General features: G+C 36.6%; 1 protein-coding gene across 3 annotated transcripts in view; it reads right to left on the reverse strand.

The window, feature by feature from the left end:
- Positions 1-18,744, reverse strand: part of FANCI (FA complementation group I) — a 57,447-nt gene that overhangs the window by 26,635 nt on the left and 12,068 nt on the right. For all 3 annotated transcript variants that reach the window (XR_012127196.1, XM_017662000.3, XM_037000434.2), the window contains 12 exons: positions 18,664-18,705; positions 18,232-18,355; positions 16,168-16,253; positions 14,430-14,556; positions 11,131-11,223; positions 10,345-10,481; positions 7,707-7,887; positions 6,204-6,291; positions 4,634-4,764; positions 4,091-4,161; positions 2,721-2,835; positions 1,139-1,261 (listed from right to left, as the gene is read on the reverse strand). Coding sequence is in view for 2 of the 3 variants with exons in the window: in XM_017662000.3 (XP_017517489.3) it covers positions 1,139-1,261; positions 2,721-2,835; positions 4,091-4,161; positions 4,634-4,764; positions 6,204-6,291; positions 7,707-7,887; positions 10,345-10,481; positions 11,131-11,223; positions 14,430-14,556; positions 16,168-16,253; positions 18,232-18,355; positions 18,664-18,705 (1,318 nt within the window). In the remaining variant the exon portion in view is untranslated. The remainder of the gene's footprint in view (positions 1-1,138; positions 1,262-2,720; positions 2,836-4,090; positions 4,162-4,633; positions 4,765-6,203; positions 6,292-7,706; positions 7,888-10,344; positions 10,482-11,130; positions 11,224-14,429; positions 14,557-16,167; positions 16,254-18,231; positions 18,356-18,663; positions 18,706-18,744) is intronic.

An 18,744-nucleotide genomic window follows, 5' to 3' on the forward strand; every position in this document is an offset into this window, starting at 1 on the left:
TTCAGACACAACTCATTCATAGCAAAAAACTGGAAAACATAAGTGTCCAAATAGAAAGAAAAAAGTTAAATAAGTCATATATCCATAAAGAGCATTATTTAGCAATAAAAATCATGTGTCAAAGGACATTTTATGTTTACAACATAAAAGCTATATAAACCTTAAAATTCCTATTTTGCATAAATATGGATATATGAATGGTGGAATTAATGACAATATTTTAAAATATATTTTTCTATATTTTCCATAATAATCCTAAAAAATCCAGTGCCTGGAAACTACCATAGCTCATTAGATGTTATTTTAGGAATGTTAAATGAAGATACTATAATAGCTGCTCTTAGAAATTACTTCTATTTAATGTGTTTGCCAAATTATCTACTGCTCTCTGTCCACCTATGAAATATGCATGCTGAGGTAACATGGCATACTAAAGACTAGAGATGGTGCTGTGTGTCCTCCATCATTGCACACTTTTGTTCCCACTGGCTGAATTACATGCCAATGAAAGTCGGTAGTATCTGTCCTACTCTTTTTTGCTATATTGTACTGTCATTAATTATGTGATTTAATCAGGCATCCAGTAAATTGTTAAAAATCAGTGCAAATGATCTGGAAAGACAAGAAGTGAAAGTCTCTAAAACTAATTTCTGATGAATTGGGGTAAGACAATAATAAAAATCAGGGAAAAAACTGAACACACCTAGGTTTCTATATTAAAACTGTATCTGAAGTGTCTTGTTTTTATCCCACTTTAGTTAAGCAAAAACTTGAAACTACAGGCAATAAATTAAGGTCATGATCTGTCTGTGAAACAGGAATTCATTAATAAATTGCAGACTCACTGCAGTCCAGATGTCAGACTTAAACTCAAAAACAAAAGGACTTGGCCTTAAAAAGACTGGCAAATTAATAGTACATTTAAATATTTCAAATCAAGTTAAAACATTTTAAGGTGTTTTACTACCGTTTATGATTTCTTACCTTAAACAACTTATTGTCTAATGATCACTGTCAGTCTTAACTGCATCAAATAAGAGTGTATGTACTGTATTTTATAATCAGAAAAAAATATTAATTTATAAAGGATTATTAGTTGGGATGCTGCTGCTATATTCCTTCTACTCTGCCGATTTACCTCATAAAGCATGAGTCGAACATCAGCCTGTTGGCTTAAGCATCTCCTCAAACTATCCATGATCTCAAGGCAAAATGTTTCATTAGCAACAGAATTGTAACGGCTGTGGACATCCACATGGACCTGAAAGGAAGAGAGGACAGTTCTTGTCTATGTACCAAAGTACTTGCCATTAGGGAGGTAAAATGAGCCTATGTTTTTGGTTAGAGAAATTTAGACCAAGCTTTCCCCATGTGCTGAAACATGTTAAGACAGCTTTATACTCATCATCACTGGCCTATATAAGTGTCACTCTTATTTTTGTTTGGAATGAGAATTTTCAAGCATTTTAACAAAATTAACTCTTCCCCATTCCTTAAGGTTTCCTTGTAAGGTCAGTTACTTAGGAAGGCACACGGACTATTTCATGCCACCAGAATCCAGGAGTCATTCATATTCTTGATTTACTTAGAAGGCCTAAAAAGACTTCCTTAAATGTCTTCAGTAGCTAGAAGAGATATAGCTCTTTTTGCTTTCACAAAATCCTGAGCTTTAGAGAAAGGCAGCTTTTAGTTTAGAATTGGACATGACAAAGAGTGCCACCCTTCGATCTACATGATAGATTCAGCAGTTAGTCATAGACCGAAACTTCCTAACCCTTATTACAGCAAGTGGTTAATACTGATGAGGTCGAATCCCAGTTCTACCTGTTATCGGTTTTACCACCTTGGGCAGATTAGTTAGCCTCTCTGACTCAGTTTTCTTATCCTTAAGATGGGGATGATGATAATGATATCCATGTTCCCCATATCTCATCTGTACCATATATTACAGATACAAGTTTTGTATAGTTATACTAGAGCAATAAAATAAGGATTCCTAATGAAACTTTTATATTCATGTCTGTTATTTACAAACTGTATAGTACATACTTTAAAAGAAAATTTTATTGCTCTACAGCCCAAATCACCTAATTGTAAAAAGAGTTTTCACAAATTACAGGGTATAGTAGATGTTCAGTACAAAGTAAATAAACTATTAAAAATGGGGATAATAATAGTATGTAGCTTTAGAGAATTACTGTGAATATTAAATAAGATAATAAATATAAAGCACTTAGCATAGTGTCTAGCATGACAAACCACAAATGCAAGCCACATATATAACTTAACATTTTCTAAGTAGACAAATTTAAAAAGGAAAAAGAAACTGGTGAAACTAGTTTTCTTATTTAACCCAACATGTAATCAAAACAAAAAATTAATGATATTTTACATTCTTTTATTTTTTTATTAAGTCTTCAAGAGCCAAAAATGAGTTGCGCAGCACCACTCAATCTGGACTAGCCACACATCAATCAAGTGTTCGGTGGCACAGCCAAACTGAGGCTAGTGGCTACCATACTGGACAGCACAATTTAGCATATAGCCAATCTGATATTAGTAAGTGTTGGCTAAGACATTATCATCACCACCACCACCACCATCAAACTTTCAGTGTCAGGATCATCTGTACAACCAGACAGGAGGAAAAGAAAACAGCTCGGACATCATCGATTCCTGCCTCAATGCACACACCACAAGCCCGTGTGGACATTCCATACCTGGCTAGCACCGATTGACTGACTGCACTGAGAGGAGGACAAGCTGCCTAAGACCTTAAAGTTCTTCAGGAGCAGCAAAAACCCAGCAACTGCAGATTTCCGGGCATCAAGCTGCCTAGCTCAGGAACAGACAGAGAAATAATTAACAAACAGTATTAATTTTACAATAGGCTTCGGGGTAAGAAAAAAGTTAGTTCTGGAACATGTGTAAACAAGGAATATGCATAACAATAAAGCAAAAAAAACCTGTACTTATATACTCAAAAAGGCACCAGCTATTCACAGCAATTAGTATAGGAATTGAGCTGATTTTTTTCATTATCTACTTAATGATCTCGAACGTGATCTCGTAACTATCTGTACTTTCTTCTACTCTTCTAACAAGTCCACGCGGGGAACGAGAGTAAGATGCTGCAAGGCTGTACAAAGGGCTGACATCACAATGTAAGTGCCGAATAGCAAAGGAAACTACAGTGATTTTCTGTGCGTCTGAAGGAACCCTTCTTTGTAGAGGACTGCAGCATCTGGTGCCCTGTACACTCTCTGACCAGAAAAATGATACACTCATCTCACTGAGGCTCAGTGATTCATTCATGGCATAGATGTTACAACATATAACCTTGGCTTGTCAGACATGCCTCTGGGTAAGGAGTAACTGTCTGTTCTAGAACAGGGATCATAGCATGTGGCTATTTACTGTTCCTCTGGATGTCCATGAATGATACACTGCAATACAGCCAATGTGATTTTAACTGGGCATCTCATACTTAAAGCACCAAACGCTTTGCACCTATTACTTGTCTCGTATTTTTGAGATGTCATTATCATCTCTAGTTTACATACTAAGACATAAAGGAAGAGAGGTCAGGATGTATTGACTAAGCCAAAACACAACTGAGCCCTCTCAATACTTTATTATTTACAGTCTCTAGACCACAATTGTGATGTTCACTACACTTCCTTTCTTGAATATTTCCTTCTTAATTGAAGCATTTTCCTTCTCAGAACTGTTGCCAGCTGGCACTGGGATCTTATCTTAAAGGTTATTCTAGGGGTGGATAGCAGAGTACTTTTGAATTGTAGCTCGAATTCTAGCTCTACCACCTATCTGTTTGTTTTTTGGAAAGTCACTTTGCTTCTCTAAGGCTAAATTTCCTGATGTGTAAAATGGGAAGTGTAAGAATCCTCACTTCACAGGACTGCTCTGAAGACTAATGAGATAAAGCACTTTGCACAGGGCCTTCTTTGATGCAGGTATTCTACTGGGCTAGGACGCTGCAGAACCACTGTGAACAGGTTATATGAGATGGCAGAGGGGACTTTAACAGGACAAAGCATTACTTTCTAGGGTCTCCTGGGCTGCTCCGTACCTGGCAAACATAGCTTTCCGAAGGACAAGTATCAAGGAGTCTCTCATTGACATGCTGACCTTCAGAAGGGGCTGAAAGTGGGAAGAGGGTAAAAATAGAACAAGTTTATTAGCCTTCGCTCATTTCTATCCAATACTGTTACCATTTACCTTATTTAAGAACTTCGGTTGTTTTACATACATGTTTTGATGTTTATTATTACATTTAATAATAAAGACAATAGTATCCTTTGAAATACTAAATTGAAACTAGTTGTGAATGCCTTCAAATCTACTGTCCTCAATAATTTTCTAAAAGCCTTTCCTTTCACTTACTTCGCTAACTTGAAAATGAGTCAAAGGCAAGAGAATAGTGCTATGAAAAGGGGGTAAATGTGGAAAGCAGAATCCAGCTCAGTGCGCCTGCCCTTCAATATAAAGTTTTATGCCTTAGAATCAAGGAATATAGGATTTCTTAGATGTACATATTTATGAAGTATATCAAACTTCTATCAGACCGTTCACCCTAAGTTCTGGCAACCCTCTTAAGGGTCAGAAGACTTACCTGCACTGCCTTTAGCAGCCCTTGTACAGTTTGAAGGGGCAGAAAGGATAAATAGTCAAAAGTTTCTGTGACTTTAGAAGAACAACTTTGAAGAGCTAAGGGTGCATACATGATGATATTTGAAAGCAGGTCTGAAAAAAAGAATTCATAATGAGTTGCCTCAACTAAAGACATTTCAAATAAAAAAGGGACAAAAGATTCAAAGAGATAGTGGATCAATGATACATAGTTAACAAATAAACACGGCAAATGCTCAGTATCATTAGGCACTGGGGAAGTCCAAGTGAGAAACTGAAGACCACAAGGATACACCAGCATGCACATGTCAGAACGACTACAGTAAAAAGATGACCATACCAAGTGCTGGCCCACAATGTGCACCACCTGGAAACACTGCTCGTAGGAATGTAAAATGGTACAACCACTCTGGAAAACTTTTAAACATACACCTAGCACATGATGCACCCATTCTACCACCAGCTGTTTTCCCAAGAAAATGAAAGTGCATGTCCTCAGAAGGACTTCTGCAGGAACGTTCATAGCAGCTTTATTTGGGACAGCCCCAAATTGCAGTTATAGCCACATCAGGGAATATGAACAATAAAAAGGAACCAAATATTGATACATGTGACAACCATGGAAAAACCTCGAAAGAATCATGCTGCATGAAAGAAGCCAGACATAAAATGGAGTGCATACTATAGGACTTCATTTATATGAAATTCCCAAACTGGCATTTAATTTCTAATGACATGAAGTGGAGTAGGCTGGAGATGGGAGGTTAGGGAGGAAGAGAGGGACAGAGGACCAGATTATGAAGAGATAACAGGAAACATGTATGGGTGACAGATGTGTCCATTTTGATTGTGGTGTGATGGTTTCACGGCTGTATACATATGTCAAAAGTCATCAAAGTGCTATACTTTAAATACGTAGAATAATCTGTGCTTCATTACTGTGCTTCAGTTACACCTCAGTAAAGCTGTAAAGAAAAAAGCAGAATCAAATGTCAAGTACTGAACCATAACATTTAAAGGTAGAAGAAAGAAAAGGAATCACTGAAGGAGAAACAAGAACTGATCACAGGAAGGGGAAGAAGCAACTGCTAAGTCATCGAGGGCCCATCGAAGGAAGTTTCAGGGTGTTAAAAACAGTGTCAACGACAAAGAAATAAAGAAAGTTGGTGGCTAGAGAAAGACCAGTGGGTTCAGGCAGCAGGAGGTATGTATTTGAACTTCAAATTCAAAGGCGACCTAAGAGACGGGACTGAAGGCAGAAAGTGAAGGGCTAACAGGGCGGGTGAGCAGTAGCACAAAGGCGGCACTCCTGCGGGAACCACCCCAACGAGAGGGGGAGCCCGTGCAAGACGGGCGCTTCGCATTGTCATCTGCTCCTTTCCTTCTCGACAAGACAAGGTAAATGGTTTGCCTTACTGGCATCATAACCAAACATACTGCATTAAACTTCTGTATTGTTAAGCTTTTTTTTTTACCATGACCAAAAATTTTCATTACAACATTTAAATGAAAATATTCCTGAAAACTTGATCCACCCTTTCAAAGGTCAATACCTAAGAAATGACTGATGGGAGAAGATGCTCTGGTTACAACCCTGCTGAGGACTTGCTCCAGAATTTCTTGTCGGATTACCTCATGGATCTGAAAAAGAATAGAAAAACCAATGTATTCCTTGGTGACCTTCTGCTACAATTCCATGGTGCATATTAGGCAGAACAAAGTCTGGATAAAACTCGACTGTTTATTTCAGACAGATACAATGTGAATCAATCTGGAAAGACAGAATCACTCAACTGTACCATCGTCCTGTACTCAGATGATTTGTTAGCAGGGCAAACTACCATGTATACCAGCCTAAAAGAGAGGGATCACATGAAAGTACTGCTACATGTAATTAATGCCCAGCATCAGACAGGATTAATTCTACTTCAGTATCCTTTACATGCCAATGCCAACATCTGTATTTCTGACAGTATGTATAACTTTTATTTTAGAATGTAAAAGTCCATGAAAATTTCTAGAAACCTAAAAAATCTTCAACTCTACCCGTCCTCAGTTTCTGTAAGTACGGCAGCTGCCTAAAAAAAGACTTGTTTCCAATTTTCACTTGAATTTTAGTTAAAACTCCTACCTGAACTTATTTACTTTAGGGTACAAACCGATTTCTTTCAGGCCTCAGACTAATAATTAGATTTAGTCGTAATAGATTACTTGCTCTACAGATGCCTTGACAAAGCCAGCATCTGTGTAATCAAATAGAACCTCCCTAGTTGTAAAAAGATTTATTTAAAAACAAAAGTTATTGAAGTCTTAGAATTCTAAGAATGCTTTAGATTACTATTAAGAAGTCATTTATATCATCTAACAACACTTAACTCTCAAGGACTATTATATGGCATTTACTTTGAGATTGGAACAATTGATTACATTTAAATTAGCCTCCAAGTGATATTTTCAGCAATTTCGGCAAGTGGTTACATTAAGCAAGTGAGTTACCAAGATGACGGAATCACTAGCAAAGTTTTTTAGACTCAGACATGATCTAGCTTTTTTTAACTTGAAGAGAATTTTTGAAAGCTGTTTCAGAGATTAAGATTGAGATGATAATTATAATATGATAATGAATTAAAAAATGTAAATTCTCCATCTTGGGTTTTTAAAAAATAATGACTAATAAGCATGATTTGTCAAGCTTGATGTTCCACCTAAAAAATAAACTTTTTAGGCACCTAAAAGATTATTTTTTGTATAAGGGAAGCATATTAAAAAAAATGATTTACTGTTAGAAAAGAAAATCATGAGAAAGCTAAATTATATTCAAACTTTTAAGAAACAGGAAAATTAATTTGAATGAAAAACATAGAAGTGAAGAATGAGAAAGTAAACATTCCATCAAACTGGATCTCTGTAATGTTTCAATTACTATCCTAATCTTTGTTCCCAGAAATGGCTATATACTCTAATTTCCTTGTCCCCAAACTCCCAGGGAATTGTCATGCCCTATTTATAATACAATTTAATAAAATTAGGGAATAGTTGCCCAACTTGAGTCTTACCTTAAAAGTTTCCAATAGGATATTAGCTCCCAGTTTACATGCATACTGGTTAGGCATTCTAGAAAGACCTGAGGTGGTTTCCCTAAGTATACCATCTAGAACCTTCTTTGGCCCATATAAATCCATTAAAAAGAGGCCAAGCTCTACCAGGCTCTGAGTAGCATAATCCCAACTGTGAACACTGCAAGAAAACAAAGCTTAGTTAAAAAGAAAAACTTAAGGTACTGAACCCTTATATTCATCGCCATGTTACGTATTTACCAAACATGACCCAGATAATCTGGCAAAATTCTGAATTCTTGGAAGTACAATGGTAGACAAGCAATCTTCAGTGAGAGAAAGAACAATGGAAAACCCCGACATTACAGGGTATTTAAAAATATACTGAAGAAACTGGAATATTTCCAAGTACTGACCAAGATTTCATGACTAGTTAGTTGCTACCTCTGTTCACCCCACAACACTAACACTTAAAAATATGCTTATAAATTTGCTTCCCTCACTAGACTGAGATTCTCTATGGTAGACACCATACTCTAGTCCCATTTTTACCCATACAGTCTAGCACAAGCCTGGCATATAGAAAGCACTCAGTAAATACTTAATAGTAGGAATATTTATATTGGTATTTATATATTCATATATTCAAATTTATATCACATTCATATTTATAGTATGGATGATAAATGATCTGATTTCAAAAGTATCAATTAAAATTAAATAACCTTTTGTAAAGAATAGAATCCTTGTTGATTTTATACCACTTAATGTTACCTATCAGTGGAAGTGATATGCTTATAATAACCTTTGTATCATTATAGCTACCTGGTACACAGCAACAAATGACAATACAGCACTAAAGAATGAAGGAGATTTGTGAATAGATTCTCTCAACATTTTGAGATTTTAGTAGTATTCACACTCTAGAGATCAATAGATTGAGCGTATGTTCTCTTCTTCCCATCCCAAATACATACCAATGACTAAAAAGATACACCTGTGTATGTCTATATATGGTGTATGCACACAATCCACAATAATGTGCAAAAATAAAGTGTTTCTGATTGATCAGAAATTATGAAGAATCCTTAAAAAGTGAAATCTAAGAATGAAAGAGGGGGCCACTGACTATAGTGTAAAATGAAGGGTGGCTCCAAAAGCAGACACCAAAGGCAGACATACTAGAAATTGGAAGGAACCCTGGGGCAGCTCTGTGGTGACTGGTTGGATACACCAGCATAACAGCTTGGTAGCAGCATTCTTCTCTACCTTCTTCTCCAAGACTCCACTGCACCCCAGTTTATGCCAAGAAGTGAGCAACAATGAGGCCCACCCTGAGATGGGATCTGTGGGTACAGAAGCTTGGGCCTTAGAGGCAGAGCAGCCCACTGAGAGGCTGTCAACATGCTGGAGCTCAGGGAGACCCCACAGGAAGATGAGCTCTTGGCACATCCTGCCACTATCCTCAAATCACAGACGTAGATGATGCTGACAGACAGGCACTCTCAAGACCAACGGTGGACATCAAAAGCAGTAACAGGAGACAACCAATAATCAACACATACAAGAAAACACTTCCACCTTGAAACAGAAGTACCGAACTCAACAAAGAAAATTAATACCTATTAATACCTAAGGGAAAAGGTCAATGGAACAAACAGAAGATTTTAAAAGTCTCATGAATATCCCCAAAGAAATGAGAAAGCACATTAGAGCATGAAACAGAAAACATACTGTTAAGGAAAAATAACCAACTGGAAATTTTGGACATGAAAAACTGCTTAAGTTAAAAACCCACGGACAGAGCTGAAGAACAAATTAATGAGAAGAGGTAAGGGATTTTTGTAGCATTTCACATAACACAAAAATATGAAAAGCATGAAAGAAAACTTAAGAGATATGGCACACAAAGAAATTCCAACTGCTAATAGGAGAAAACTGAGAAAAAGGGATTACTCAAAGAAAATAAAAGGGGAGAATCATTACAGAGTTTAGGAAGACATGAATCCTTACAACAAAGGGGATGAACGAGGAAGGACCAGCTGGTCAGGTTCACATGCTTGCCCCTGTCAACTCAATCGCCGCTAGGCAATGCAGCCTCTACTTTATGTGACTGAATTCTTGGACCCCACTTACTGTGTTTTGGTGGAATATTACTGTATTTAGACTTGGATTTGCCTGGTAGTATCAAGAGTTAATTAGCACAGTTAATTATAGCATTTCTGCTGAACAAAATCTTCTATTCTGTGAAATTACACTCTAAAACTGCTAATTCAATTTCACCTATCAGTCCCAAACTTCAATAGTCAAAGTAAATAAAAGTTTTCATGTTTTTTACTCATCTAAAAAAGTAATGAAGACTCAAACTAACAAAGAGCTGTAATATCATGAAAGGAACAAACTATCTACTTTAGTTTTGTATTTTTGTTAAAAGTGTTGGCCAATAAATCAGGCCTTGGGATTTAAAGATCTTCCAGTACAGAAAAACCTTGATTTTCCATGGGATTAAACCTTGATATGTGAAGTTAACAGCCACAATCATTAGTTTTCTCCGATGGGCCGTTAAGTATGGCACCAAGCTACATTTTCTAACACTATATACCTTATGAACCTACTGGGGTACGGTTCACAAACTCACCTATTCTTTACCACTTCCAAGATCATGGTTGAAACACAAGGTCTTTGAAGGACTAGATTCTGAAGAAATTTTGAGCCTTGGAGAAGCTGAAGATCCTTAAAGCTTTTTATAATCAAAGCCTTTAAAAGGTCAAACACCTAATATAACAAAAGAAACAGAAAAATGAAGCAAAAGCTGATAGCCCATGCTGCAGTCTTAACCCTGTAATTATTTCTACTTGCTGCCATACACTTATTCTCACGACAACTGTTTCACTAGAAGAGTACGATACAAAAATCAGGACTTTCAGTGGCAACTTGGAAGAATTGAAGAAGGGCTTCCTTGAGAGAAAAAGGGCCAAATAAGCAATATAATAAATAGTATTCACAACAGGGAACACATAAGAAAAAACAATGAAGGATTTTATATTTTCATCCTTGCAACTAACCTATTCTCATTTATTTCAACTTGATCCTGAAAATTTCTTGGAAAGCTACCAACAGAATAAAACTGCTGGTGAATACACAGCTAAACTTCCCATTTTTGCTACACGGACTGTGTAATATATATTTCCACTCTCATTCCCACCTCAGCACTTGGCCTACTACACAATAGGAACCGGAAGTGTAAACCAGGTACCCGAGGAAGTCATCAAGCAGCCCCCAGACAACAGTGAGGCCTACATGTCCTAGAGAGCAACTGGCTGCTGGCAGGATGGGGATGGAATTATTTAGGAAAAGAAGAAAACGAAAGGCTCTTATATTCTTCATCAATTGCAGAAGGAACCAAGAAATCATTAATAAATACCTGTTCCTTATATCTTTGTATTCTTGAGAGAGACAGCAGGACGGCAATGCTGAAGGGACATACATTATTACGGAAATCTCCTTGCTGTCCTGTCTACAACAGATTAACCAAAAAGGAGTTAGTACTCACATTTTAAAAGTATAGCATAGTCTATTTTAAAACAAGTCCTTAAATGGGCCAGAAACCTTAGTATGAGAGCTCAAACTAAAAGGAAACAGCATAAAATCTTCAAGACCTTGGATTAGGCAAAGATTTATTAAATGTAATACCAAAGCCTCATTTATGTAAGAAAATAACAGATAAATTGGACATCATCAAAATTCAAATTGTGTGCTTCAAAAGACACAGTTAATGAAAAGACAAGCCACAGACTGGGAAAAGTATTTGCTCATGACATACATGATGAAGGACTTGTAACCAGAATATACAAAGAATTCTTAAAATTCAGTAAGAATTTTAAAAATGGGCAAAAGATTGTACATATATTTCATCAAAGAAGATTTAGAACAGCTAATAAGTCATGAAAAGATGCTCAATTCAGTCATTAAGGAATGCAAAGTAAAAACTCAATGAGATGCTGGAACAGGTATAAAAAAGACATTAACAAATGTTGGTCGGGATGTGGAGAAACAGGAACCCTCATACAGTGCTGGTGGGAATGTAAAATGATGCAGTCACTTTGGAGACAAGTTTAGTAGTTTCTTAAATTGCTAATGTAAATTTATCATACAACTCAGAAATTCCACTCATAGGTATCTCGAGAAATGAAAACAGATGCCTACAGAAAGACTTTCACGTCACTGTTCATAACAGCATTATTCATAAAAGCCAAAAAGTGGAAATTAAAATGTCTATCAACTAGCGAACAGCTAAACAAATTGATATATCCAATGTATTTATTCAACAATAAAAAGGAATGAAATGTCGACACATGCTACAACATGGGTGAACCTTGAAAACGTTGTGCTAAACAGAAGCCATACGCAAAATATATATTGTATGATTCTGTTTATATGCAATGTCTAAGGAAAAATTAATAGACAGAAAGTGGACTAGTGGTTGTCTGGGGATGGAACTGTGTAGTAACTATAAATGGGCATGAAGATCTTACAGGGTAATGAACATGTTCTAGAACCAGCTTATGGTGATGGGAGCACAACTAGGTAAACCTATAAAAAAAAAAATCCCTGAATTGCATACTTAAAATAGGCAAGTTGTGTGTTATATTACCTCAAAGTTTAAAAAATAGGTCTTTGAAACCTAAAAAAACGATACTCAAGAAACAAAAGAAAAAAGGAATATAAAATCAAAGATGAATAAAACAGAAAACCAACAAACAAAAATAAAACAGTGGAGTAGATTAAAAAAATACAAAGCTGGTTCTTTAAAAGACCAATATAGTCTTTTAAAGTTTATAGTTACTATAAATCTAAATAAAAAGAAGAGCAAACACATTCAGAGAAGGTGAAGGAGCTTTAAAGTCTAGTTCCAATAATGGTCTGTAAATATCCTTTCCTACAAAAGGGACCCAGGACTCACTGGGGAAATGGCTGCTATCAGGATGGGGCAAGGGAAGGACAAAGCGAGCCTTGGAGAGCTTATGCCACAGAAATGTTCAAAGAGCTGATAGGGTTGGTGAGACGGACACATGAGCCAACCTAAAGGATCCAGCTGGTCACATATGGGTCACTTTGAGTAATGCATAGTGAGCACACTAAATTTAAAAAGGTTCAAGGGTGATACTCAGAACAACAGGAAGAGGGAAGCTCTCCACAAAGGAAAACCAGCTAATGATGTAGAAGGAAAGACAGAATTTGAAGTTTTTGGTTTTCAGTCTACTATTTTGCAACTCCCAGAACAATTATGATTTAGGCCAAGAATTGTCAGTAGCTGGGAAAACAAAAACCACTGTGTTAAAGGTGGATGAGGAAAAGGATTTTCACATGACCTCACGTTATGATCCCATTAATTACTCTCTTATTACAAAGGAAAACATTTATCTTTGCAAATGAAGAAAACTCATGGTCACTGTCTTACCCAAATGTTTTAGCATCACTAGTAGTAAGACAGCTTGCTACTATTAGCCTTCCCATGTATACAACAGCAATACAACAGCAGTGCTTAGCAAACTATAGCCTATGGACCAAAGCCAGCCCACTGCCTATTTGTTTTTACAGCCCATGAGCTAAGACTGTTTTTTACATATTCAATTACTGGCAGAAAAAAAATCAAACCAAGAATAATATTTTATGACATATGTAAATTAAATTCAAATTCGAGTGCCCATAGAGTTTCAATGGCACACAGGTACACACACTCCTTCATCTCTGGCTGCTTTTTTGCTACAATGGTAGAGCTGGGTAGCGGTGACAGAGACCACACAGCCTGCGAAGCCTGAAGTAGTTAATATCTGGCCCTTTACCAAGTTTGCTGACCACCACAAGAGAAGGTGAACGCATCACTGTGAACGTATCAGAAACGTTTAACTTGAATCTGATCACAAGGGAACAATCAGACAAATACAACGTGAGACACACGAAAACTGGGCTAGATTACTCCAAAGATTCAGTTAGACGACACAAATCCTTACTCTTAGGATACGCAGATGGAAGTATACAGGCATTGAAGTGTCACAATTTCTTTTAAATGGTTCAGAAAAAAATAATGAAAAAAAAATCCTGAGAGAGAGAAAGTGAGATAAGGCAAATGTGGCAAAGTATTTTAATAATTGGTGAATTTAGATTGTGAAGGGTGTGCAGGTGTTCATTGTGCTACAAGGTTTCAACTTTTCTGTGGGTTAAAAATTTCAAAATAAAATGTTGGAGGAAAAAAATAGGTCCCTTATCTGTACACTACTTTTCTTTAGGAGTTTAAAACACTTCTGATTTTTATCTAACTACTCCATAAATATTTAATGATGAGTGACTTAGCTTTATAAAACCCGTACCACAAAAATAGGCATTAATACCCCCATTCATAAATGGGGAAACAGAGGTCAAGGTTTAGCTCACATAAGATCATGATGTAGTTAAGATTAAATTCTGAGTTTCCTTGCTGAACAGTCCTCATCTCTTTTTTAAGCACTAGAACATTTAAGGTATGGTTTTAAATGGAACTTGCTTGAGAATGTGATGACAACATGCATTTTCCACTTTCAAAGTAAAGGGATCCTTTAGACCCGGTGTCATTCTATAATATTTCTATTTGTTTCCTGGCATCAATTGGCATAAAAGAGCTTTGAGTTCAAACACCCCCGTTTCATAAAGAGATCTTGGATCACCTTAAACGTTTGATGCTACCTTTAAGTATTTTAGGAGTTCTCTGCCTAATTCACAGTCCAATTTTATGGCAAACACAATGTGTAGAATAACAGTTCCTTCCACATGACGAAGTTCACCTGATGACAAGGTAAGAAGATCCAACAGCCTAAAAGATTCAACAGAAAGGTATTAGCTATAGTTTGAGCAAGAGACAATAGTGCAGATGGCTCAACGAACAAACAGACCAACTCAAGCTGAAATCATACTATCACTGGAGGCAGGCAGTAAGTACAAATTCTACTGCTCATTCTCTGCCCCATTTTACAATAAAACTTCCTGAAAGAATTATCTATAGACATTATTTTCACTTCTGCACCTCTTCCCAGTCAAATTCAATTCGATTAGACTTCTCTTCCCTCCCGACCCTCCAGTCAATGCCATTTGACTATTCTTCCAAAGGTTATAAATGACTTCTATGTTGCTGAAACCAATAATCAGGTCCCAACATACCAGCTCAGCAGATTTGACGTAATTAACCATTTCTTTCTTGAAACAGTTTTCCCCCTTAGCTTCTGGGTCACTGTTACTGGCCTCCTCTCAATCTTTTTCACTGGCTCATCCTCCCTTTAAATGGTGGAATGCCTCTGTGCTCAGTGCTGGGTTTCTTTCTCCTCACGGTTTCCCAGGGGACCCCATGCCCCATCCAGGGCCACGGCTATAGTCCTCTGTATCTCTAGTCCTGACCTCTCCCTATTAACTCTAGACTGTCTGCTTAACAATTCCATATGGGATGCCAATATTCACCTCAAACTTAATATGGTAAAAACTGAGCTCATTGTCGCCTAAACCTGCTTTTCTATCTACTCTTCCCTAACTCAGTATATAAGACCACATTCTAATCAATTGTTCAAGCCAAATAACTAAGTTACTCTAGATTAGAAGCCAAGGCTGCAATAGGATTAATAGCATCAACTCCGCAGCCAAAGTGCCTGGATTCAAATCCCAGTTCCACCACTTTACAGCTACACAACCTTAGGAAATTCCATAACTTCTCTGTGCCTTGGGTTTCTGCATCCATGAAATGGAGGCAAAACAGGGCTACTGTGAGGTTTAAAGTGCTTAGAACGGCAACTGGCACAGAATAAGCACTCTGCAAATATGTGTTTTAAAAAAAACTCTTTCAAGACATACCATGCTGTGTTGTACCTTTGTACTAATTGCTCCACTGAGAACGTTCTTTTCCCAGATTTACATATTATGGCTCCTATTATTCAGGCTTCAATTAAAATAGCACCTTCTCTAAGAGATTTCCTCTGACCACCCAATCTAAAGTAGCTATGCTGTCACTATCTCACCATCCACGTGAATTAGCTACACAGCACTTTCCAATCTAATACTTTTCTTTTTATTTAGCTGTTTATTTTCTATTCTCTTCCCACTAGACTTTAAGCTCCATGAGAGCAAGGACCTCGTCTGACTGGTTCATCGCTGTAGTCCCAGGGCCAAATAGTGCCTGGCACAGAGCAGATACTTAACAAGTAGCTTTTAAACTTGCGACTTACAGAATAATCACTGCTATTTTCCTGGAAAGGTGCAGATGACAGTTGAAGAGGCCGCACTATTCTTTTAGCTTTACGACTAAGTAGCTAGGAAAGGATCAGGGAAGGTCTGTGCTGAGGTGAAGGAAGGGGCTTAAAGATTAGGGAACAATGAAGAACTAAAATACGCAAAGAGAAGATGAACTTGTAAAAACGACTATTCCTATAGTGTTACTCACTCATCACCACTCTGCTCCTCATTGTGCTGCTTATCTAGGTCACTGAAGAAAGCTATGATTCCTTCCAAAACTCTCTTCCTGCCTCCCTGAAAAAATACAAAATAGGTAAGGTCTCTCCATAAAAGGCAGGAAAATCTTAAAACTACTTTTCAGCTTAAAGGATCCTCAAATATAAATTTAAATAGGTAAATAAATTACAACCTAAAACCACACTAAGAATGTATAGAACCCTTTCAGGCTGAAATTGGGTTTTGAAATACATCTTAATGCCAGACTTTAAGGGGCCTACAGTCGACTCCAAGATCTCTAGGTCTGGTACTACCACACGCACATACAGACTAAATGGGGTAGTACAAGAGATAATGTATGTTTTCTCTGGCTGAGAAACATGACCTTTTGACTAGGTAAAATCATCATTCATGAAATGTTATCATCTGTATACTTCAGTATATAAACCAAGAGTGTAAGTTGAATGACCCTAACTGGTCATTCAATTAGAGTTAAAAAAAAAAAAAAAAAAAAACTATTCTGTATGAAATCTTAATGGTGGATGAGTAACATTATACATTTGTTAAAACTCATAAAATTCTATAGCACCGAATGAAACTTAATATATGCACGTTTTTAAAATGCAGGAGGCCAGGGATCCTTGAAATGAAGGCAGAATATGACAAGAGAATCTAACTATATTATAGACATGAAATTACCTCACTGAAGTGGGGTGGGAAGAGAATGTACTAACCTAAGTAACTCTGGAATTAAGTTGAGTCCATAAGACTAAAGGAAAAGGAACTTCTCTAGTTGAAAAAGTTGTTTCCCATGAGAGAAATGTAAGCATAAATGTGTAGTAGTTTAACCCTCATGAATGAACAATATTTTGGCCCACAATTTACATTGTCATTGTGTAAGTACTTTATTGAAGGAGCGTAAGATCTTTTTCATTTTGAAAAAAGCAGTGAAAAGCTTTGAAACTAAAAAAGAAAAAAAACTGGGCTATCCAAGTTGCATACCAGTTAGTGATTTGCTATTTGAAAAACAAACAAGTCCAATTCAAAGTGGACAATATTCTTCTTCACTGACCATGACATATACATCCATATAAATAATAAATAAGTACCTTAGTCAACACTGCAGCTAGAAAATTAGAAGAAAACGTTATTTTGCATTTATAGCAGTCAGTAGCAGGCAGTTTAAAGGCAGGTAACAATAATAAATAAAATTGTGTTAAGAGAAAAGTATCTTCTATCAGGAAAGTACCGTGAACTTTCTGATGTCTGTGTAAAAAGAATAGAGATTTCTTCTTCTGAACGAGTAAGGTAACTTAGACTTCAACATTTTTGTTTAAAATTTAGCTAATTTATATACATGGACCATGACATAGAACCATCATTTTAAGTACTCCAGAGTCAGTTCTTTAATTCTCAAACTAGGATTTCTTAAACAGTCTAATACCATGAGCTAGTTTTTTTTTAATTGAATAAGATATTTTTAATTAATTGTGCTCAAGCGTCCATTCTTGCAGTTATACTGAAGTCAGCATGCATTAATTTTAGCGTTCCTAGATGTACCTCTATACCTGCTACCTTAAGTATAGAGTATCTTATTTTCAAAGTTCATGTTTCTTTTTTACTGAAGTATCACTGATATGTAATCTTTGATTGGATTCAAATATACAACACAGTGGTTCATATTAGTAAATCCCTACTTCCACTAGTGAGGTTACAATCTGTCCATGAGCTAGTTTTAATGTTTTGAACTATGTGTCCTATTATTATGAGAAGATATGGAGTCAAAATAGAAGAAAATTGTTGAACTTAATAGAAAATGTAATGTGGAAAATAATGTAATGATCACCTGAACAAGGTTATAAACATTATTAAACATGAGAAATATTTTTATCTACTGGTTACTGAAAAAAATCCTAAATTATTTGTGTATATGCCACTAGCACTTGACAGAATTTAAATCTTGAGTGCAAATGCTGGTCTCAGTTGGCTAGTATTAGGGGATGAATCAATGTGAATAAAGTTCAATAAAACTTAAAAAAAAAACTTTTATTTATACCTTTGAGGAGAGAATCAAAAGCTGATATATCAAAGGTGGTACTTCTTGGAGATTCAATTTGGAGAACATCTTCAACACTTTTCCCATCACAAACTCCACCTCTTCTGCAGCCAGGGGGACATCCCTGTGGATCAAAGACTCTGGAGACCAGGGCCCGGTTAGGCCAGAGCCTAAGTCGGGAGACACTAGAAGATCACAGCTGCCCTTTTGATTTTTCTCTAACCTTACGTAAGCGAAGTCACCTTGGAAAATAATCATAGTTCTAGTTTAAGTAAACAATTAAAGCAAAAAGAGGTGGGGAAATCCTGTAATGGAAAACCGAGATACCTTACTTGAGGGACTCTTACTCGGGGGAGAGTAGTGTTTGAACTTGGTACATTTCAATTTAGTTCACACAGAAGGATACAGAGAAAAGGGAACAATGATGCTTACTTGAACATGGAGGTGAGCTGGATTACATATTGCTGATCCCATCTGGTTAAAGAAAATGACATGGAATATGAAAGTTTATCT

This window comes from Manis javanica, chromosome 18, assembly GCF_040802235.1.
Source record: "Manis javanica isolate MJ-LG chromosome 18, MJ_LKY, whole genome shotgun sequence".
NCBI lineage: Eukaryota > Metazoa > Chordata > Mammalia > Pholidota > Manidae > Manis > Manis javanica.